We start from the raw sequence: 21333 nt of genomic DNA on the forward strand, positions 1-21333 counted from the left end.
GTTTTGATGATGTTAAGGATTACCTGCAGTGCTATCTGTCTGGCACAAGAGGGAGAATTCCTTCAGATGCACATTCAGCACAAGTGTGAAAATACAACAATAGAAACCTTACAGTTTGTTGCCACAATTCGGCTCTGTTTTGATGCTGTTTCCCAACTTCTTTGTGCAAAACTAGACACATTGATTCAAAATATATATGTGCAAAAGAAACTTCCCTGCAAAGGAGTTAAGTGTATGATTCTCAATGGAGGAAATGATTGGTTCAAAATTTACCTTGTGCGAAAGCTATTCTGTTTGAATGGAATTGATTTTTTCCAAGAGGTTTTAAGGGATTACCAATTTTCATGGATCTTTCCCAAGGAAATTGTTCAGGAGAAGACAGAGATACTGGTCTTTTCAGAGATTTAAGCTTATTGAGAGTTCGCAGGTCTTCCATTATCTGTTAACAAGTAATTTAACTGCGTAGGTGCAGGTTTTCGTCTTCTGTTTGTAATTGGAGCAGGATCATTAGGTCTCCTCCTTAGTTTCCTAGTCATTATTAGCTTTATCTCCATAAAATCTCCTGTGAGTTCCATTCTCAATCATCTTTTTCTTTTCTTCTAACTCAATCTTTTTATCTTCAAATTCCTTCACTGCTGCTTGCTTCTCTTTAATATAATTCCTTTCTTCTTTATTAATCTTTTTATTGATTTAAAAGGAACATAAGTACAAACAAGAGGAAAATTATCTCAAATATATCAATAACAATACAAACAGATTGAAATAGACATTATCAAAATCATACATAGTGTTAAGCTAGTATATAATAAAAAAGGAAACAGCAATTCTCTTATCAGTTCATGAAGAGGGAAAAAAAACTTTGAATTTTAAATGAAGATAAAAAAAGACCCCCACTACGCTATTCAAAAAAAAAGGGACTGGGCAGTCCATTCTGAGTATACAACCAAAACAAAGAAAAACTTCCTGATCAAATCTAAAACTTCAAAAAAAATATAAATTGAAAGAGTAATAAATCAAATTAAATTGAAAATATTGAATAAAAGGTCACCAGATTTACTCAAATTTAAAGGATGTATCACTTATTTTCTCTAAACTTAAACAGGACATAATGGAGGAAAGCCAATAAAAGACAGTAGGTGGATTAGAATCCTTCCACTTCAGTAAAATGGCTCTCCTAGCCAATAGAGTTAAAAAGGCTATCATATGTTGAGCAGAAACAGGAATATTTCCTGGTTTCACTGGGGTAATTCCAAATATTGCCATAAGTAAATTAGGTTGTAGGTCCAGATCCAAGACTTTTGATAATGTTTTAAAAATATCACTCCAAAAATTGTCTAGCTTTATACAAGACCAAAGCATATGAGTTAAGGTGGCCACCTCACTATTGCATTTGTCACAAGTAGGATTGATGTGGAAAAAATACGTGCTAGTTTATCCTTTGACCTATGGGCCCGATGCACTACCTTGAACTGTATCAAGGAATGACGGGCACTAATAGATGAGTTATTAACCAAATGAAGAATTTTACTCCATTGATTATCTGAAAATTACTCTTGAACTTCCAATTCCCAAGCACGTTTAATTTTATCGTTAGATATCATTTGTAAATTCAATATCCGTTTATAAATTATAGCTATCAACCCTTTTTGAAGTGGATTAAGTTGAAAAAAGGCATTGTCATATTAGGTGGATAAGCAGAAGGGTAATTTGGCAGCAAACCACGTAAAAAATATTCCTGATTTGTAAATATCTAAAGAAATATACATTAGGTAAACCATATTTATCCACTAACTGAGAAAAAGACATTAAACAGTCCCGTAGAAACAAATCTGAAAAAGTTGTTATTCCCTTGGTTTTCCAAATTAAGAGGTCTTATCCAAAATTGATGGTTTAAAAATATAATTAAAGTGGATATTACTAGAACAAAATTATTTAACTCAAAAAAAATCTACGAAACTGAAACCAAATTCTTAAATTATGTTTAATAATAGGATTAAAGTCTTGTCTACTAATCTTAGCAAACAAAAAGGGAAGAGGCCCAGTAAAGAGGCCAAAGAGAATCCCTTCACCAAGTTTTCCTCCAAATCCAACCATGAAGGACATTCATGTATGTCTGAGTAATGAATCCAAAAAGTAATATATCGAATATTAATTGTCCAATAATGCATTCTAAAATTTGGCAAAGCCATACCACCATCCTTTTTTAATTTCTGTAATAAAGGTTTATTCAATCTGGGATTTTTATTATTCCAAATATAAGATAAGATTATAGAATCTATTCTATTAAAAAAACATCTTAGGAACAAAGGTAGGAACTGTCTGAAATGTATGTAAGAATTTCAGTAGAACTATCATTTTAATAGCATTAATTTGACCTATTAATGATAACGTCATAGGTGACCATTTAGAAAGCATTTGTTGGGTGTAATCAATTAATGGGAGAAAATTATATTTATATAGGTCCTTAAAACTTTTAGTAATTTTATTATCAATTTTTAGCAATACTAAAAGGTTCTTGATGATATTGATCCGAGTAATTATTAATGGGAAATAACTCACTTTTATGTACATTTAATTTATATCCAGAAAAACTACTAAATTCAGAAAATGTAGATAGCATGGAAGGAATAGATTTCTTAGGATCTGAAATATAAACTAACAGGTCATCTGTATACAACGAAACCTTGTGTACTTCATCCCCTCTCTTAATACCCTGAACAGTATTGGAATCTCTAAAAGCAATAGCAAGGGGTTCTAAAGCCAAGTTAAATAATAAAGGGCTAAGAGGACATCCCTGCTGAGTACCCCTGTATAATCTAAAGTAAGGAGATTTTTGATTATTAGTTACAACCGCAGCCATAGGAGCTTGATAGATCAATTTGATCCAGGAAATAAATCCCGGACCAAAATTAAATCTTTCCAAAACCTCAAATAAGTAAAACCACTCCACCCTATCAAAAGCTTTCTCCGCATCAAGAGAAACAACACATTCAGATTCTTTAAATGGAGAGGAGAGAATAATGTTTAATAATCTTCGAATGTTAAAATTTCAGGAGATTCCCAGAGGATATAGAATCAGTGAAAGTTTGACATAAATAAGGTGTAAATATTTCAGTGGAAGTCTTAAAATTCCACTGTATATTCATCCAGTCCCGGAGCCTTGCTTGATTGGAGCGAGGATATAGCCCTTGCTATTTCCTCTTGTTTAATAGGTGCATCTAATGTATTCATATCTTGGGTAGAAATTTTAGGTATATTCAATTTTTGCAAAAATCTATTCATAAAAGTAATATTGTCTGAAAATTCAGATTTATAAAGGTTAGAGTAGAAATCCATAAATACCTTATTAATTTCATAAGGATCTACCATTTTGGTTCTATCAGATCTTCGAATTTTCAGGATCTGTCTTCTAGCCATAGTTGCTTTTAGTTGACCAACCAATAATTTGCCTGACCTGTCCCCATGTATATAAAATTGGTTACTGGATTTAAGAAGTTGCTGCTCAATGGGAAAAGTCAAAGCAAATCATGCTGTGTTTGGAGTTCCACCCTTTCCTTACAGAGATCTTCACTAGGCATTCCTGAATAAGCTTTGTCTATTTCTTTAATCCTATTAGTCAGCGGTCCCCGACCACAGGGCCGTGGACCAGTACCAGGCCGCAAAGCATGTGCTACTGGGCCGCGAGGAAATTATATGAGTCAGCTACACCTTTCCTCATTCCCTGTCATGCACTGTTGAACTTGAACATAGGGTTGCCAACTGTCCCGTATTTGCCAGGACATTCCATATATGGGGCTAAATTGGTTTGTCCCGTATTTCCCCTGCTGAGGTAGAGCATTGCTATGAAACCTTTCGTGCCGAAATGGCATGAAGCGAAGAAGCAATTACCATTAATTTATATGGGAAAAATTTTTGAGCGTTCCCAGACCCAAAAAATAACCTAACAAATCATACCAAATAACACATAAAACTGAAAATAAATAACACTAACATATAGTAAAAGCAGGAATGATATGATAAATACACAGCCTAAATAAAGTAGAAATAATGTATGTACAGTGTAGTCGGGAAGATGAAGGCAAAAGCAACTTGTGGGAAAAAAATCGGCGTGGACACGCGCACGTCATGCGTGTGCATGCGCAAGGCTTCATGGTCATGGTAGTCCTTCCTGGGGTATAGTGTCCCGGGATTTGACTGCTACTTTTGTCCCTTGTTTGAGAGTGAGAAAGTTGGCAACCCTGACTGTAAAAGACATGCTGAGGTGAGTTTAACCCTACCTAAACACCCCCCCCCCCCCCAGTCGGCCGGTCCCAAGAATATTGTCAATATTAAATCAGTCCACAGTACAAAAAAGGTTGTGACCCCTGCTATTAGCAATCACTAAAAGTTCCGCCTTGGTTTTCCTTCTTAAAGCTATTGAGTATGAAATTATCTGTCCCCTAAGAAAAGAAAAGTTAAAGTCACTGCCCATAATCAACTTATATTCATTTAAATTCGGCAACACAGAAATTAGCTTCTTAAAAAAATTGAGAGCTATCTATATTAGGTGCATAAACACACTCCAAAGCCACCTTTTGTCCACATAACAAACCAGTAACAATTAAATATCTTCCAATTAAATCAGTAACCGTGTTGAAATGTACAAAAGGGATTTTAGAATTAATAAAAATAGATACCCCTCTTATTTTATTTACTGATAAAGAATGAAATAAGGGTCCCTTCCAAAATTTAAAAAAGACAATTTCATCCTGTCTATGGATATGAGTCTCCTGCGCAAAAATAATATCTGCAGGAAGTGTTTTTAATTTCTTAAAAATCTTTCTGCACTTAATAGGTTGGTTCATACTGTTCAGATTCCAAGATATTATATTAATTCTATTAAAATCCATATTTAAAATTTTGATAAAGTGAGCTAATGCGCAGGCACAAACTAAATCTGAAGAAAGGACAAAGCATGACTCGATCAGAAAGAGAAACAAGAAAAACAAGAAAGAATAAGTAATTATATATATAAAGTCCAAAACTATTTTAACTATTAAAGCAAACAACAACGGATCTGAGTACATTCACCAAGTCCACGTCTGGACACTCATAAAACGTGGAGCGGACTTTCATCAAAGCCACTACAAACAGCCCCCAGCTAAGGATTAACCATTCAAATTGCTTATGAAATGGACTTAAACTCCTTTGTAAACTTCCAACCGCCTTCTGGGGAGTCAATCCGTTTTGAACAAGAATTAGGTGGATTAATTATCAGACAACCCGGATAACACAGAGAAGGACGACAGTTAAGCTTATAGAATTCAGCCATGATTTCCTGATATTTAATTCTTTCACCATAAATCTCTGGGGTAAAATCTTCAACTATACAAATCTTTGCTTTGTCATAAATTAGCTTGTCTCCTTTCCTTGCATCCGGAAGAATAGCTTTAGTTGTAAAATAATGTAGACATAATATAATAGGACGAGGTTTCATTTCGGCTGAAGGCTTGGGATGTCGAATTCGGTGAGCTCTGTCCAGTAGTGGACAGGCTTCAAGAATCTCACTAAAAAGTGAATATAACATGTTTAAAAAGAACTTTAATGGCTCACTGGTTTCCGTATTTTCAGGCAAACCCAGTATGCATAAATTCATCCTGCAACTTCTGTTTTCCAAAACGATCGTTTTCTTCTTAATTTTTGATAACTCCGAAGTAACCTCATTAATTTTCTTTTCCATAGAATATAATCCCTCTCCATTTGTTGTCTCCAGTTGCAGAAAAAACATTGCATTTCGTATTCTTTCCTTGTATTGTTGACCTAGTTTCTTCATCCTTTTCTGATATTCCTGCAAAGTGCCTTCCTGTAACTGCTGTCTTTTGTCAATGTGTCAGTTTCTCCTGATACATCTGCTGTTTTACTTCCAGGTAGTCTTCATCATCCTGCTTATTGGCAATATCTGTCTCCCTGTCAACGCTGTCTAGCTCCTCCTTGTCATTGTATTAGTCGACAATGGGTGAGAGGAGAGCTGTGGACATCTTCCCCACCCAGCTGCCCTCCTTTGTTGACACATCTAGTCCCTTGATGGTTTCCTGAGCCATTCACGTCCCAGCAACGGTGGTCCTCCATTTTTCAGTACATAGAGGTTCAGTTGCTGTGTTTTATCTCCGTAGGTCACTGTCACTTTAATTTTGCTTTCGGGGCGCACTTTCTGTCCTGTGTAAGTTTTTAGTAGAAGTTTCATTCGTTTCAGAGGTAAGTGCGAAAACAGTCGTTTGTAGTCGTGTACAGAGATCACTGTTAAAACTGAGCCTGTGTCCAACTCCATTTTCAGTCTCACGCCCGCCACTTGTGGAGTGATCCAAATTACTCTTCGATCATCTGTCTCTTTCACGCTGTGAAGTTGCAGACAGGACAATTCACTTTCATTGGATTCGTTTTCATCAGAACTGCCACCTTTTATTTTGTGTATCTTGTAATTTCCTTTCTGCAGTTTCTTGTTTCTCTGTATTTTGACCTTTTTCTGCTGGATACTAGCTTTGCATACTCTGCCAGTGTGGCCCTGTTTGCCACAGTTTCTGCATTCTTTGTCTTTAAGCCAACAGTCATCTGGGTCATGTGACCTATTCCCACAACGGCAACATTTCTTTCCTTCATTTCTGTTCAGTGACATTTTATTGGTGGCATATTCCAGAGATTTTTGTTGTATCTCAGAAGCACCTCGTGCGGCTGTTTCAGTTGATATTGCAATATTCAGCGCCCTGCTAATGTAAGGTCCCTTTCACACAGAAGCTTCTTCTGTGTGGTTTCACAGTGCATGCCACACACTAACCTGTCCCTCAATGCGTCCGATAGACCCACTCCAAATTGACAATGTTCTGATAATTTGCGAAATTCAGCACAATATTCAGAAAGCTTTCATTTTTGCTCTGATTCTGTTTGTGAAATTTAAATCTTTCAGCAATGACCAGTGGTTTGGCGTTTAAATGCTGTTGGAGAGTGTCTACTATTTGCTTGAACATTTTGTCGCTGACGTTTCAGGGGTTAACAAGCTCCGTCGCAGGCCATATGTTTTTGCTCTCATAATACTAAGTAAGACGCTGGCTTTCTTTTCATCGTTAACATTGTTAGCATCACAATATAACTCCACTCTTTCAATGTAAGTTGCCCAGTCTTCAATGCTACTATCAAATGCTATAATGGTTCCAATCATTGCCACCTTTGTTATGATAATTTAGCCCTGTTCTCCCCTTTTTTTTTTGACTCAAGTGATTTTTTTTTTACTAGTGCCACGAGCGCACTCCGTCTAGATGTCTGTGTGTCATTCCTTTTTATCTCCCTTCTGGGGCAGTCAGACCCTCAGTCCCTGGGGTCAGCGCCGGCTGTGGTCTCAGCTGGACGTGCTGTGGCTCCGACTGTGTCTCTTGGTCTCCTGAAGTTCCCGACCTGGGGCTGTGCTTCCGTTTCCTTTCAGACTCGTGGCCTCGCTTTGCCTTGGTTCGTACCTTGCGCTGTTCTTCCGAGTGTTGTTATCAATTAAAACACGGCGTTCCGATACGATGTAGGTTCATTAACCTCGTCGCCAATTTGTTGTGTATGTGGCCGGGTTACACAACAAAGCTATAAATAAAAATGCTGAAGATGGGAGCTAAGTTAATAGGATTCTTTACTGACTGAAAATGACTGAACACACGCGTACAGATCAATACCCGCCTCATAGCACATGCTCAATATATGCCTAATAGCACATGCAACGACGTGTCCCTACAACATAAAGTAGTCACATGTTATACAGTAGCTATGCAGTACAATGGTATTTATCAGCATTGAAGCAAGTATCTGCTTTGCATATTCTTGTAACATGACTAATTGCATTCATTGCACTCAACTTTTTTAACCTTAAAAGAAAATATGGATCCTAAACATGTTCCCTCCCTTAGGATGCTTACCTGTGGAAACCACAATTGTCTCCAGCTGTGCCATCCATCTGCATGTCAGCTCTGTCCACGTTTGCCAAGTCTGGTGCACAGTTGTCCTTGTGGGCAGACTCCTTTGTCCAAACTTTTAGAGCTTGGTTACCCTGAACGTAAGAGCTGCACTGAACCAATACCATCATGTGGAAAGACGTGTGGCAAACCCCTGCCCTGCAGTTCTGATGGTGAGTAGAGCGGAGAGTTTTGAGTTGTGTTTCAAATAATTTTTTAAAGTATTTGAAATTAAGATTTCAATGCTTATCATTGGTAGATATTACGTAATTGTAAATAAAGTTATTAATTAAAGTTTTCATTTTTACATTTTCCAAAATGAAGTCATTGACAGCTATATGTATAGTATAGTCTCAGCCATCCAACAACCATTGGGAATGAGAGTACCAGATGCCTGAATATGCTGCTTGTATGAAGATCCCTCAAAAAGAAACGTTATACAACACAAACTAGTTTTTATGTATAATCTTTTAAATAAATTGCCAAACAATATCTCATTTTCTCACCCCTTCAAATAACAATATTTTTCACGGCAGTTCTATGTTTTAAATCTAAACTGTATTTTGCATTAGGCTTCACTATGAAAGACAATAGTAGTGTCCCAGATATTGAAGAGTGTGAAGGAGGAGAAGTGAGTGCAGTTATTATTACAAAGGAGAAGGTGCTCAAAAAGCTGAAATATCTAAAGGTACAGAAGTCACCCAGGCCAGATGAGCTGCACCCTAGGATCCTGAAGGAGGTAGTGGTAGAGATTATGGAGGCATTAGTAATGATCTTCCAAAAATCATTGGACTCTGACAAGGTGCCAGAGGACTGGAAAATTGCAAATGTTATTCCGCTGTTTAAGAAAGGAAATTATAAACCAGTTAGCCTGACTTCAGTGGTTGGGAAGATGTTGGAGTCAATTGTTAAGGAGGTTATGGAGCACTTGATGACGCAGAAGAAGATAGGACAAAGCTAGCATGGTTTCTTTAAGAGAAAATCTTGCCAGAAGAACCTGTTGGAATTCTTTGAGGAGATTACACGTAGGATAGATAAAGGGGATGCAGTGGATGTCATATATTTGGACTTTCAGAAGGCCTTTGACAGGTGCCACACATGAGGCTGCTTACCAAGGTAAAGGCCCATGGTATTACAGGAAAGTTATTAACATGGTTAGAGCATTGGCTGATTGGTAGGAGCAGCGAATAGGAATAAAAGGATCCTTTTCTGGTTGGCTGCCAGCGACTAGTGGTGTTCCGTGGGAGTCGATGTTGGGACCTCTTCTTTTTGTGCTGTATATAAATGATTTAGATGATGGAATAGATGGCTTTGTTGTCAAGTTTGCAGATGATACGAAGATTGGTGGGGGGGCAGGTAGTGTTGTGGAAACAGGTAGGCAAGAAAGTGGCAAATGAAATACAATTTTGGGAAATGCATGGTCATGCACTTTGGTAGTAGAAATAAATGTGCAGACTATTTTCTAAACAGAGAGAAAATCCAGGAGTCTGAGATCCAGAGGGACTTGGGAGTCCTTGTGCAGAACACCCTAAAAGTTAACTTGCAGGTAGAGTTGGTGGTGAGGAAGGCAAATGTAATATTCGCATTCATTTGAAGAGGTCTAGAATAAGAGAGCAGGGATATGATGCTGAGGCTTTATACGGCAGTGATGAGACCTCATCTTGAGTATTGTGAATAGTTTTGGGCTCCTCACCTGAGAAAAGATGTACTTGCATTGGAGAGGGTCCAGAGGAGGTTCATAAGGATGATTCCAGGAATGAAAGGGTTACCATACAAGGAATGTTTGCTAGCTCTAGGTCTGTACTTGGTGGAATTTAGAGGATGAGGGAGAATGTCATTGAAACCTTTTGAACGTTGGAAAGCCTAGACAGAGTAGATGTGGAAAGGATGTTGGAGTCTCAGACAAGAGGGCATAGCCTCAGGATAGAGGGACATCCATTTAAAACACAGATGTGGAGAAATTTCTTTAGCCAGAGGGTGGTAAATTTGTGGAACTTGTTACCACAGGCAGCTCGTTGGGTGTATTTAAGGCAGAGCTTGATAGATTCTTGATAGGACATGGCATGAAAGGTTACAGGGAGAAAGCCAGAGAGTGGGGCTGAGGAAGGAGAAGAAGGATCAGTCGTGATTGAATGGCAGAGCAGACTCGATGGGCCAAATAGCCTAATTCTGCTCCAATGCCTCATGGTCTTATTAGTGTAAAGTAAATGACTGCTATCACCATTACATGAGGTGCGAAATCTTGGAGTGCAATTCCATCTAAAATTGCCCTGCCCTTATTCATAAATGTCTTAAAAGCCTTATTTGGCATAACACTTGAAATAAAGTTCACTGGGGGAAAAAAACAAGATCTTCTGTAAGCTATAAATAGACTTGTATACAGAGCTACACCTGGGCTTGGTTACCATTTAAACTAAAATTGTTTGATTCTAAATATCAAAAGGGCAGAGCAATTCATTGTGTTCTAGATTTTCTAATGAGACTTCATTTGGTTCAAATTCAAATTTATAGTCCAGGTAATTTTATAAAATTCTTAATATTCTTAAAATATCTGGCACTTGTACATCTGCAATTCTTATGCAAGTACTGGATAAATGAGAGTTTACTGTAATGAAATGTATATTTTAAAAAGTGCAGATGCTAGAAATCTGAAATGAGAACTAAGCAAAATACTGCAAGTACTTGGCAGGGCAGGCACCTACTATTAAGAGGAAAGCAAAATTAGTGTTTCAGACTAATTACCCTTCACTTAGTGTAAGATCATTAACCAGAACAATTAACTTTTTCTTTCTTTATCTATGATGTACTGCTGTTCTACATAGCATTTGGTAGTGGAATGTTCAGTGGAAATTGTATTATGATAAATATTGTCATAATCTATCAAAATAGTCTGGAAATAGTTAAAAGCTATGGATTGTCTGTGATAGTACATGATCTGTTGCCAAACATGGAATGATTTAGTTTCCAAATGTTTTAATCACATTTGGGGTTTGGAATCTGATGTAGAAACTTTTACCATATAATACTTAAACAAACCAGCTATTTTTTTTGGATGCCAGAGGGTAAGAAAAATGGGACAGCCAAATGTGGACTTCCAAAGGGAAGCAATCTGCCACAACAAGGTATTTCAAATGCTTTTTAGAAGAAGTGGTCACCAAAGTAAATGTGATCAAATTGGAAACTGATGCATTCCATTAAGAGTCTTGCACCAACACCTTTTTGTGGCATATCTGCAAATAAGTAACTCTACAAAATTCTGCTTCTAGACAAGACAAACAGCTATAAGGAGTTTATGGCTTGGTGACTGAGCTCTGAGATTAATTTTCCTTTTAATTTCGATACAATGCATCAGCCATGTGCAGTGTGTCATATTGAAGTCTAAAGGTTCACTTCGGGAGATCAGAAAGCATCCATCATCCTTTTTTTTAAACCTTGAATGTATTGTTTCACAGCTACCACTTCCTTCAGTGGTCTGTTTAGTGGATTCCTTTCTGTGTTACTCGTGATTGTGTAACTGCTAGAGTAGAAAATGAGTTCAGAATCAATACTGTGTTGTTTTTTTTTTTGAAATTTAGATTACATTCATACTTGTAGCAATCTGTGCCATGAAGGTGAATGTGGATCATGCAATGGAACTTCAACAATTAGTTGTCGGTGTGGATTTAAGAAAAAGGTAAGTGAAAAAATAGATTTGTAAAATAGGAAGCAGCGCCAATGCAGTCGTCGATGTAGCGAAGGAAAAGTGGGGGACAGATACCCGTATAGGTTTGGAACATGGATTGTTCTACAAAGCCAACAAAAAGGCAGGCATCGCTGGTACCCATACGGATGCCCATGGCTACACCTTTAGTTTGGAGGAAGTGGGAGGAGCCAAAGGAGAAATTATTAAGGGTAAGGACTAATTCTGCTGGGATTGCTCCCTACGCGACTCCCTTGTCCATTCATCCCCCCCATCCCTCCCCACCGATCTCCCTACCGGAACTTATCCTTGTAAGCGAAACAAGTGCTACACATGCCCTTACACCTCCTCCCTCACTATCATTCAGGGCTCCAGACAGTCCTTCCAGGTGAGGCGCCACTTCCCCTGTGAGTCGGCTGGGGTGATATACTGCATCCGATGCTCCTGATGTGGCCTTCTATATGTTGGCGAGACCTGACGCAGACTGGGAGACCGTTTCGCTGAACACCTACGCGCTGTCTGCCAGAGAAAGCAAGATCGCCCAGTGGCCACATATTTTAATTCCACGTCCCATTCCCATTCTGATATGTCTATCCACGGCCGCCTCTACTGTCAAGATGAAGCCACGCTCATGTTGGAGGAACAACACCTTATATTCCATCTGGGTAGCCTCCAACCTGATGGCATGAACATCGACTTCTCTAACTTCCGTTAATGTCCCACCTCCCCCTCATACCCCATCCGTTTTATGTATATATAATCATATATATATAATTTTTCTGTCTCTCCTTTTTCTCCATCTGTCCCTCTCACTATACTCCTTGCCCATCCTCTGGGCTTCCCCCGTCCTCTCTAGGCCTCCCAACCCATGATCCTCTCATATCCCTTTTGCTAATCAACTGTCCAGCTCTTGGCTCCATTCCTCCCCCTCCTGTCTTCTCCTATCATTTCGAATCTCCCCCTCCCCCTCCCACTTTCAAATCTCTTATTAGCTCTTCCTTCAGTTAGTCCTGACGAAGGGTCTCGGCCTGAAACGTTGACTGTACCTCCTCCTAGAGATGCTGCTTGGCCTGCTGCGTTCACCAGCAACTTTTATATGTGTGTTGCTTGAAATTCCAGCATCTTCAGATTTCCTTGTGTTTGCATTGTAAAATATCAAGTCCAATTTACTTTTGTCATTAGCAACACTAATGAACTTCTGGCATTGACTGTTAAATTATCATACTGTTTTTTTATAATTACGGTGGATGACCTGCAGAACATCTGTGAAGATTCAAACTGAGCTGTAACATGTCACAAGATTATTGTAATTAGCAGCATGTATTAGATGTCAGATAGTACATATTCCAAAGCTGAAAGCATTAAATTACCACCAGTTAAAGAAATTACTGACCATTATAATGAAAATTTGCTATTAAGTTCTGGATTTGGTTTAAGGTTTGAGTCGAAGAAACTTAATGTTAGTTGCTTATGATCTGGCAGCTAGCCTGTTTAGTTTAATCAGAAATAATTTTGAGTCATCTTTAAGACTTCAGCTTGTGTAATGATTGGTCATCTTCTCCATAGGATGTTCCTTGTGCCAGTATCACTAAGGAAGGTAAGTACTAGGATGTCTCTCTTCCATGTTTATTTTTCATTTCGATAAATACATCTTTGAAATTTAGTTTTGTTTAAAATGAATCAACATTTATATTTTAAGTTGACCTTCCTCAAACCCATATATACTGTAAGTGGCATAGGAATGTAGCTACTGTAGTTGTTGGCCCTGTGCACCACAGACCCAGTTTCAGTCCGGACCTTATGGCATTTCTCCCTGAGGGATTGCAATGGATGCTCAGGTTTTCTCCCCCAGCCCAAAGGTATGTGGGCTGATGGGATAATTGGCCTTGGGGATTAGATAGGATATAGGGGGAGTTGATGAGAATGTGGGGAGATTGGAAAATTAGTGTAAATGGTTGGCTGATGGTCAGTGCAGATTCGGTGAGCCAACAGGTCTGTATCCGTGCTGTAGATCTCCATGACTTTGACTCCAGTTTTGAGATGAGGCAAGTGTTCTCCAGAACCACCATGACATTGCTCATTTGAAGTGCTCATAGTGATCAAATTACTTTTGTCCCATTCAATCCATACCTCTGAAGTTTTCTTGTAGCATAAGAACTGATTTTGAAAGTTCTGCTCACATCATCCAGTCAATATTAAGTATTTAATTATTGAGAACTGAAAGAAGGTACTTCAAACTTCCATGCACTGCAGTTAAATATGAATCTGTGATGTATTTACATTTTAACCCTTACCAGCCCACAAGTGCTGCCACCTCGCTCCAAAGTACACTAATGGAAAGGAACATAAGTTGCAGTCACACCATCATCACACGTGGCATTTCTATTATGATATATAATCTGTTAGTTATTGAGGGATTGCTTTTTAATATTACTAAAGTTTAGAAGGGCATCCATGCTAACCAGTTTTGTAGCTGATGACACTAGTCAACAGAAAACTACAATTGCTGTTTTTGCCATGAGAATCTGAGGTAGAAAGCTAATGTCTTTCTGAAGTGCATTCTAGATGTACTGCTCTGATTTGTGGCGTTAGCATTAATGCAGCTAGTTGAACTTCAGAAAAGTTGACCATACTGTTGCTATAATGGCACATCCTTGAAACAGTTGTTTTTTTAATTATCCATAGCAAAAACACTCATGAAATCTTGCATAACGAGACATTTAAAATTTCCTGTTATTGTTAAAATTACAAAATTATACATATTTGCAGAGATGTAAAGAAGGTTTGGTTCTATTTTAGCAAAAGTCGTACTATTAATCTCTACAAAACATGGTATTTTTGGACATTATTGCATATGTTTTACTATTATATTGGCTATGTGTAATTGTATTACTGGAAAGATTATCCATTGTGTAGTGCTAAGTCTTCTCACTTCTGTGTCATATCTACTTGTAAACCATCTCCTCCCTATATTTGAGAATAAATTCTCTTGTCTAATAGATCTACTGTTCTTGTGTGACAAGCGCTGCAATAAGAAACGTTCTTGTGGCCGCCATAAATGCAATGAAATTTGCTGTGTAGTAAGTAGAACGAACTTCTGGGGGATGTCATTATTGCTTGTTTTGTTTGTTTAATACTGAAGTAAAATGTAATGACAAATAATGCATTGTGATGAATAAAGTTATGATAATATATATATACATCTTTCAGTTTTAATCAAAGGACAGAAAATGCGATTTATTAAATTGTCAGAACCTTTGTCCATTATAAATGGACAAAATTGCAGTCATAATTGCACGTGTTATGCATCTGAATTATTATGTTGTTAACAGAGCTATTCGACCAGTTTTCGGAAATAACAGTAGGACAAGCTGTGGCGACTCATTTATTCCACAGTACTTAAATAAAAACATGAATGATTTTTTTATGTGGTATTCAACTCTTTCAGCTCAGGAGTATGATATGACCACCAAATACTGCCTACTCATTGCTGCATCTAACATATTTTGCATCGCTCCATGATTTTATTTATCACAATGGTAAAATACTACATGATTCCTAAAATAGAATTGTGAATTACATGTGGAAGACTCACTGACTGATAATAAAATACTTAAGGCCACATTTTAATTTAGAACTGTTTGCCTCTTATGGCAAAGATGGACATGCGAACCCCACTGGTTTCCCATCATGCAATTACCTTTACTAAATGTGCCCTTCATTCCTCCTGGACTGGTTTATCGGAGTTTATTTCACTCTGCCTGCCTTTTCTGTTCTTACATCTCTACAATGCTTCCTACATTTTGTTCTCTTTCTACTTCAAAGAATATTAAAACACACCTGCATGTTTCCATTGAATCACTTTGAATTCTTCAGATTCTATATTTGGAATAGTTTAGAAATTGTGGTGCCATTTGTAATATAATTCATTTCATTCTCATTTTTTTCCAAGGACACCGAACACAAGTGCCTTCTTCTTTGTGGGCGCAAGCTTAACTGTGGACAGCATAAGTGTGAGGAGCCTTGTCATCGTGGAAACTGTCAGAATTGCTGGCAAAGCAGTATGTAGCATGTCATAAATGATTGTTTCATTAATACCCTTGGCATCCATGAGCCATATAATAATATATTAGGTTAATACTTAAGTTGACCTTGCACTGCAAAGAAATCAGATGCCTATCCCAAGTAAGTAATTGCATCTTTACAGTATCTGCCTGCTTTAGGTATCAAGTTGCATTGAGATCACTGGGACCAGATTATCCATTGTGAAAACTCGTCTAATTTTACACAATTTGCTAAACAAATGTCTGAATTCTTCAGGAGGTCTTGTGATCTTTGTAATTACTTGCTGTTTGCTCAGTAAGTTTTTAAAACTATTGCACTGTAAAATTAAGAATACTTATCAATCAAGAGGCATATTCCTTGGGTTGCTTTGTCTGATGAGGTAGAAGTCTTAATATTCTTAAGAGTAAACAAGGCCAACTATTTTTCAGGTTGGTTATAATACTAAATAAGTCAGCTAATGCTTAGGATAAACTGAAGTCTACAGCTGAAGTGAAGCCTTGTATAAGAAAACATAACGTGTATAATGGGTATAGACTCTTGGTTCCTTGGAGCACTCCTTGATCTTAGCCCCACTATACATGATTCCCTGTTGTCTAACAGTCTGTTGACCTATGTTACTGAGTGACCTCCTAGTCTCCTAAGTAGAGAGTTCCTAAGACTTTCCAATCACTAGCAAAAGAAATTTCTTTCCCTGCATAATTTGATTCCTTATTTTGAGACTGTAACATCAGATTCTGGAGATCCAACCAAGTGAGCTATCAGCTTTACCTCCACACTGTCAAATATAGAAATGCTTGTCGTATTATAATGAGTTCACCTCTTGTTCTTCTAAACTTAAGGCAGCATGGTCTCTCTTTGTACTACAAACCTGCCATTTTAGGAATCAATCCGGTGAACGTCACTGTACTCCATTTATCACAAGTAGATCCTTAAGTGGAGGAACCAGACCAAACCAACAATCCAGATGTCGTCTCACCAGGGCTCTAAATAAACTAGTTCAAGACGCAACCACTCTCTTAAGTGATTTTATAATGAAGTCCAAAATGCCATTTGCTTGATAAGCCTATTAACGTCTTTGGGGAAATTCTACAAAATTATTTTTTGTGACCAGGAATACTGTAGTGGGCTCTGGTTCATTGGGACAAATCAGGACCAGTTCATTTTGGCCCATTTAAGGAGCTGTCGAATTAGCTGAAGTTTCATAGAAATAGTTAAAAAGATATAAAAATGTCAAGCTACTGTTTAATTGAATAATGAATCATGTATTTGAAATGAAATACAGAACAAATTCAGAACACTTACAGTACTATAAAACTGTATTAGTTCATAATAGTTGTCAATGGAATAATTCATCCAGTGTATGCTGTCGTGTCCTTTTGATTTACTGTAAATTAGCAAAATCAGCGCAGACATCCAGGGTATTTTTTTTGGCTAATGTCAGATCTTTTTGTGACATCTTGACAGGAGTCCTAATTTTTAAAGTCAAAATAAAAAGGAAAGTTATCAGTGTTAGTTGGCCCAAATGGATAATGTAATACAAGCACACAACTGACGCTGTTTTTAAAACTCTCTGCTTTCAGCACTGTATGGTGTCTAGAGGCCTCACAAATGCACTTGACCTATGCTAGTTAGAAACTGTTCAATAGTCTCCTGTCCCAATTAAATGGCACATCATCCCAGATAAACAAAAGGAATCCTGGATATTTTCTTGATTAGTTTTTGTTCTTTAATTGTCCCAAATAAGCAGCTGCCTAAATTAACCAATGGGCCAATTAACTGGAATCCACTATACCTAGAGTATCTTGGTAAGATGTTTTCAAAATCCACTGCATGCCACTCACCTGGAATATCCACATTACCCCCCCCCCCCACCCCCCAAGCTGTTCTGTAATTTGCTTGTGCTCAAGTGGATGAGCAATTCGGTGGTTAAACGTTAAATAGTTTCATGCTGTCTCTGCTGGTAGGAAATCCTACAGCAAGTTGCTCATATTTTTAAAAAATCTGTTGGGAATTTTTTATTTCCTTACCCAGCTGTCATTTTCATCAGACATGTTTACTCTTTTATGTCTAAACTGTGTATGATTCCACCTTTTGACATTGCAAGCTTTTGTCAGGTACCTCTTCCACAGTTATTTGAATATTTTCTATTTAGGTTTTGATGAACTGACATGTCATTGTGGAGCATCAGTAATCTACCCTCCAGTACCATGTGGCACCAGACCTCCTGAGTGTAAAAACCCCTGCACCAGAGAACACGACTGTGATCATCCTGGTAAGGAAGAATAACTTCAAGCTGTCCATTAACTTACTAACATTTTGTTATTGTCAGTGTAACAGTTAGCACAATGTACAATTGAAAAATATATAAAGGTGTAAGGAACATTGTGAATGTAAAATAAGCATGAATTGGGAGGATAGGGGCGGGAACATGAGATTTGAGAAGGTAGTGCAGAATTGTGAAAAAGTTTATAAATGAGGAACACTGAGGCAGGGAGGTTAACAAAAATCAGGACCTACCAAGGGATGATGGAGATCAGAGTTAAAGTTTGTGTTTGGTATGTTGTGGGGTTCCATTGAAAAGCACGTTATGTTCATTCCAAGGAAAATAAGGACACAAATGCAGTATCCTTAATACAGTGGATGAAGAGCCTGTGAAAAACAGCTTGGAGAAATGCTGGTGTATTTGGGCTGTTAAGCCTTAAACCAAAAGAAGGTAGCGTAGAGAATGAATGTTGGAGGATGAATCCATTGATGGGGCTAAAGACTGAAAAGTTAATGAAGCATTATAGTTATTTTCTCAGAACAGTGGTCAGAAACAGCATTCAAATTCATGCTTATTTTACTGAAGATTAGAAATGAAGTTTAAGTGATTTAAGCAGGGAAAGGTTAACACCAGAATTGGGTGGCAGCACATGGTATCTTAAAAAGCTGAGGTTGTAATTGATAAGGTTAGATTCGCTCTGAAGAGTGCTACAGAGGATTGAGAGGAAGATGAGAAACTATATGTGGAACAGTAAAATTGAGTTATGAACAAGTGTTGGTGTAGGTGCAGAAAACTCGTTATCTGATGGAGTTAAGTCCTAAGTAGGGGGAAGTCATAAAAAAATGTCAGATGTTGGAAATCTAAAATAAAAACAGACAATGCTGGAAATTCTTCGTAGATCAGGCCACATCTGTGGGAAAGAAAGAGTTAATTTTTCAGGACAAGAAACCTTTGTCAGGACTGAAAAGGAAACAAAAGAAGGTTGTTAATGCTGCAGGAGGGTAAAGGAATGTTTCTGAAAGATAAAACTCGACACTGTGGGGGATACACTGCAAAATATGTCATCTGGCCAACAAGCAAGTGGGAGCAAGTACAGATGTACGCAGCCTGCTTCCAGGAGAAGGCTACATTTTCTATTTCAAGCAGGGATTGACAGTTTCTAGATAGGCATGTGAGTTAAGAGTTAGAGGTGGAAGGCAGAAGAATGGTGTTGAAAAAATAAATCAACCATAATTGAATGGTGTAAATGACTAGATGGGCCATCTGGCCTAATTCTGCTCCTATATCTTAAGATCTTGTAAATTAAATGTTAAGTGTAATATTTTCATGATTTTTTTCTACCATTGTAAGCTTACTTTAGTAAATTCACATGCTTTTAATTTAGATTGTGAAATGTCTTTTACAGTGCAAAACACTTTAGACTCCTACATGTACATTTCCTTTTTGCATTTGGCAGTGTTCCACAATTGCCACAGTGAAGAGAAATGTCCACCTTGTACCTATCTCACTCAAAAATGGTGTATGGGGAAACATGAGGTAAGTGCATCTAAAGAAAGCGTGATTTGTTATAAGATTTGAAACTTCAAGACATACCAGGCATTTGGAAGAAATCTGCTGAATACCCATTTCTTGTGTGACTGTAGCTTTGGTGACTCCTGCTCAACGATTAGTGCCTGGTAACTTCGGAATCAGTCAGGCTGAATATCAATGGCCTGTGTCATGAAATTTCTTGTTATGTGGCAGTAATTCATTGCAATACATAACTGTAAATTACAGTAATTATATGACGGCAGAGGGCAAGAAGCTATTTCTGATTTGTCGACTATGTCCCTTGCCTCCTCCCTGATAGTAGCAATGAACTTTACATGGATGTAAAGAAAATTGGAAAACTAATAGATTGAAGTATAACAAAATATTTATTTCGAAAAGGGTCTTGTACAAGAAATATTAAACTGAAACCTTTGTGGTACTAACTCAAGGGTTACAAAGATCCAGGTTTTTTTCTGACCTCTAGTATTGTCTGTGTTAAGTCTGCATATTCTCCCTGTTACTATGTCTGTGCTCCGACTTCTTTCCATGCCCCAATGGACTGTGACTTGGTGGATTAATTGGCTACTGTAAATTGCTCATAGTGTATAGATGAGGGGTAGAATCTTGGGGATCTTAAGGTATCTATAGGCAGAGTAAAACATGGGTTTAGTATAACTGAGTACTTGATATTCATAGTGGACTCCTGGCTGTGCTCAAGAGTCAGAATTTGTATGTATTACATAGGAAATTACAAATATTATTCCATGATTTAAGAAACGGAGAAACAGGTCCTATCAATTCAATATTATTGAATGGAATCATAGTTTCTGCCATGGAAGAAAGAGTGACTAGAATGCGCAGATAAGAAATTATAAGACATAGGAGCAGAATTGGGCCATTCAGACCATTGAGTCCTCCACCATTTAAAAACAGCTGATTTATTTTCCCTCTCAACTCCATTCTACTGCCATTTTCCCTGTAACCTTTGATGCCCTTACAAACAAGAACCGATCAACCGCTACTTTAAATATACCCAATGACTTAGTCCCCACAGTTGTCTGCGACAGTGAATTCCACTGATTCACCATCCTCTCATCTCTGTTCTCATTTTGTATTCTGAAGTTGTACCTTTTGCTCCAAGACTCTTCCACGATTGAAAACATCTTCTTCTTGTCCACTCTATCAAGGCCTTTCAATATTTGGTAGGTTTCAGTGAGACCCACCACACAACCCCTCCCCCCCGCCCTGTTCTTCCAAACTGCAGCAAGTACAGGCCCAGAGCCATTAAAAACACATCTCACATGTTAATCCTTTCATTCCTGGGATCATTCTGGTAAACCTCCTCTGGATCCTCTCCAATACCAGCACATCTTTTCTTAAGCAGCCCAAAGCTGTTCACTATGCTCCAAATGTGGGCTGACCAATACCTGAAAGCTTCAAATTGGTCTGAATTTGTTCAGAAGCCAAAAAAGAAAATAACTGTGGAGGCTGGAAAACTTAAATGAAACATAAATTGCTGGAAATAGTCAATAGTTCAGGTAGTATCTATAGAGAAAGTTCATATTTAAGTTTGAAAGCTCATCAGCTTGAAATATTAACTTTCTCTCTCAATAGCTACTTTCTAATCTGCTGTGTTAGTCTAGCTTTCTTTTTAATTTCATCTTAAATTTGTGATAAATGATGACTAGTTTTAAGAATGTCACTAATGTGCTGGACATTGATTGAATTTCTAAAGATGAAAGATACTCCAGATGCTGGAAGAATAGATCAGGCAGCATCACCTACCATCCTCTGTTCAACCCAGCTCCCTCCCCCCACCCCACCAGTCCTGG

The 21333-nt window shown here is 37.8% G+C and overlaps 1 protein-coding gene across 1 annotated transcript in view; it reads left to right on the forward strand.

The window, feature by feature from the left end:
- nfx1 (nuclear transcription factor, X-box binding 1) overlaps positions 1–21333 on the forward strand; it is a 97798-nt gene that overhangs the window by 44713 nt on the left and 31752 nt on the right. The window contains exons 9-15 of the mRNA XM_072253459.1: positions 7920–8137; positions 11540–11637; positions 13210–13240; positions 14644–14723; positions 15596–15704; positions 17861–17980; positions 19428–19507. Coding sequence (XP_072109560.1) covers positions 7920–8137; positions 11540–11637; positions 13210–13240; positions 14644–14723; positions 15596–15704; positions 17861–17980; positions 19428–19507 — 736 coding nt within the window. The remainder of the gene's footprint in view (positions 1–7919; positions 8138–11539; positions 11638–13209; positions 13241–14643; positions 14724–15595; positions 15705–17860; positions 17981–19427; positions 19508–21333) is intronic.

The sequence above is a fragment of the Mobula birostris genome, chromosome 3 (assembly GCF_030028105.1).
Source record: "Mobula birostris isolate sMobBir1 chromosome 3, sMobBir1.hap1, whole genome shotgun sequence".
Lineage (NCBI taxonomy): Eukaryota > Metazoa > Chordata > Chondrichthyes > Myliobatiformes > Myliobatidae > Mobula > Mobula birostris.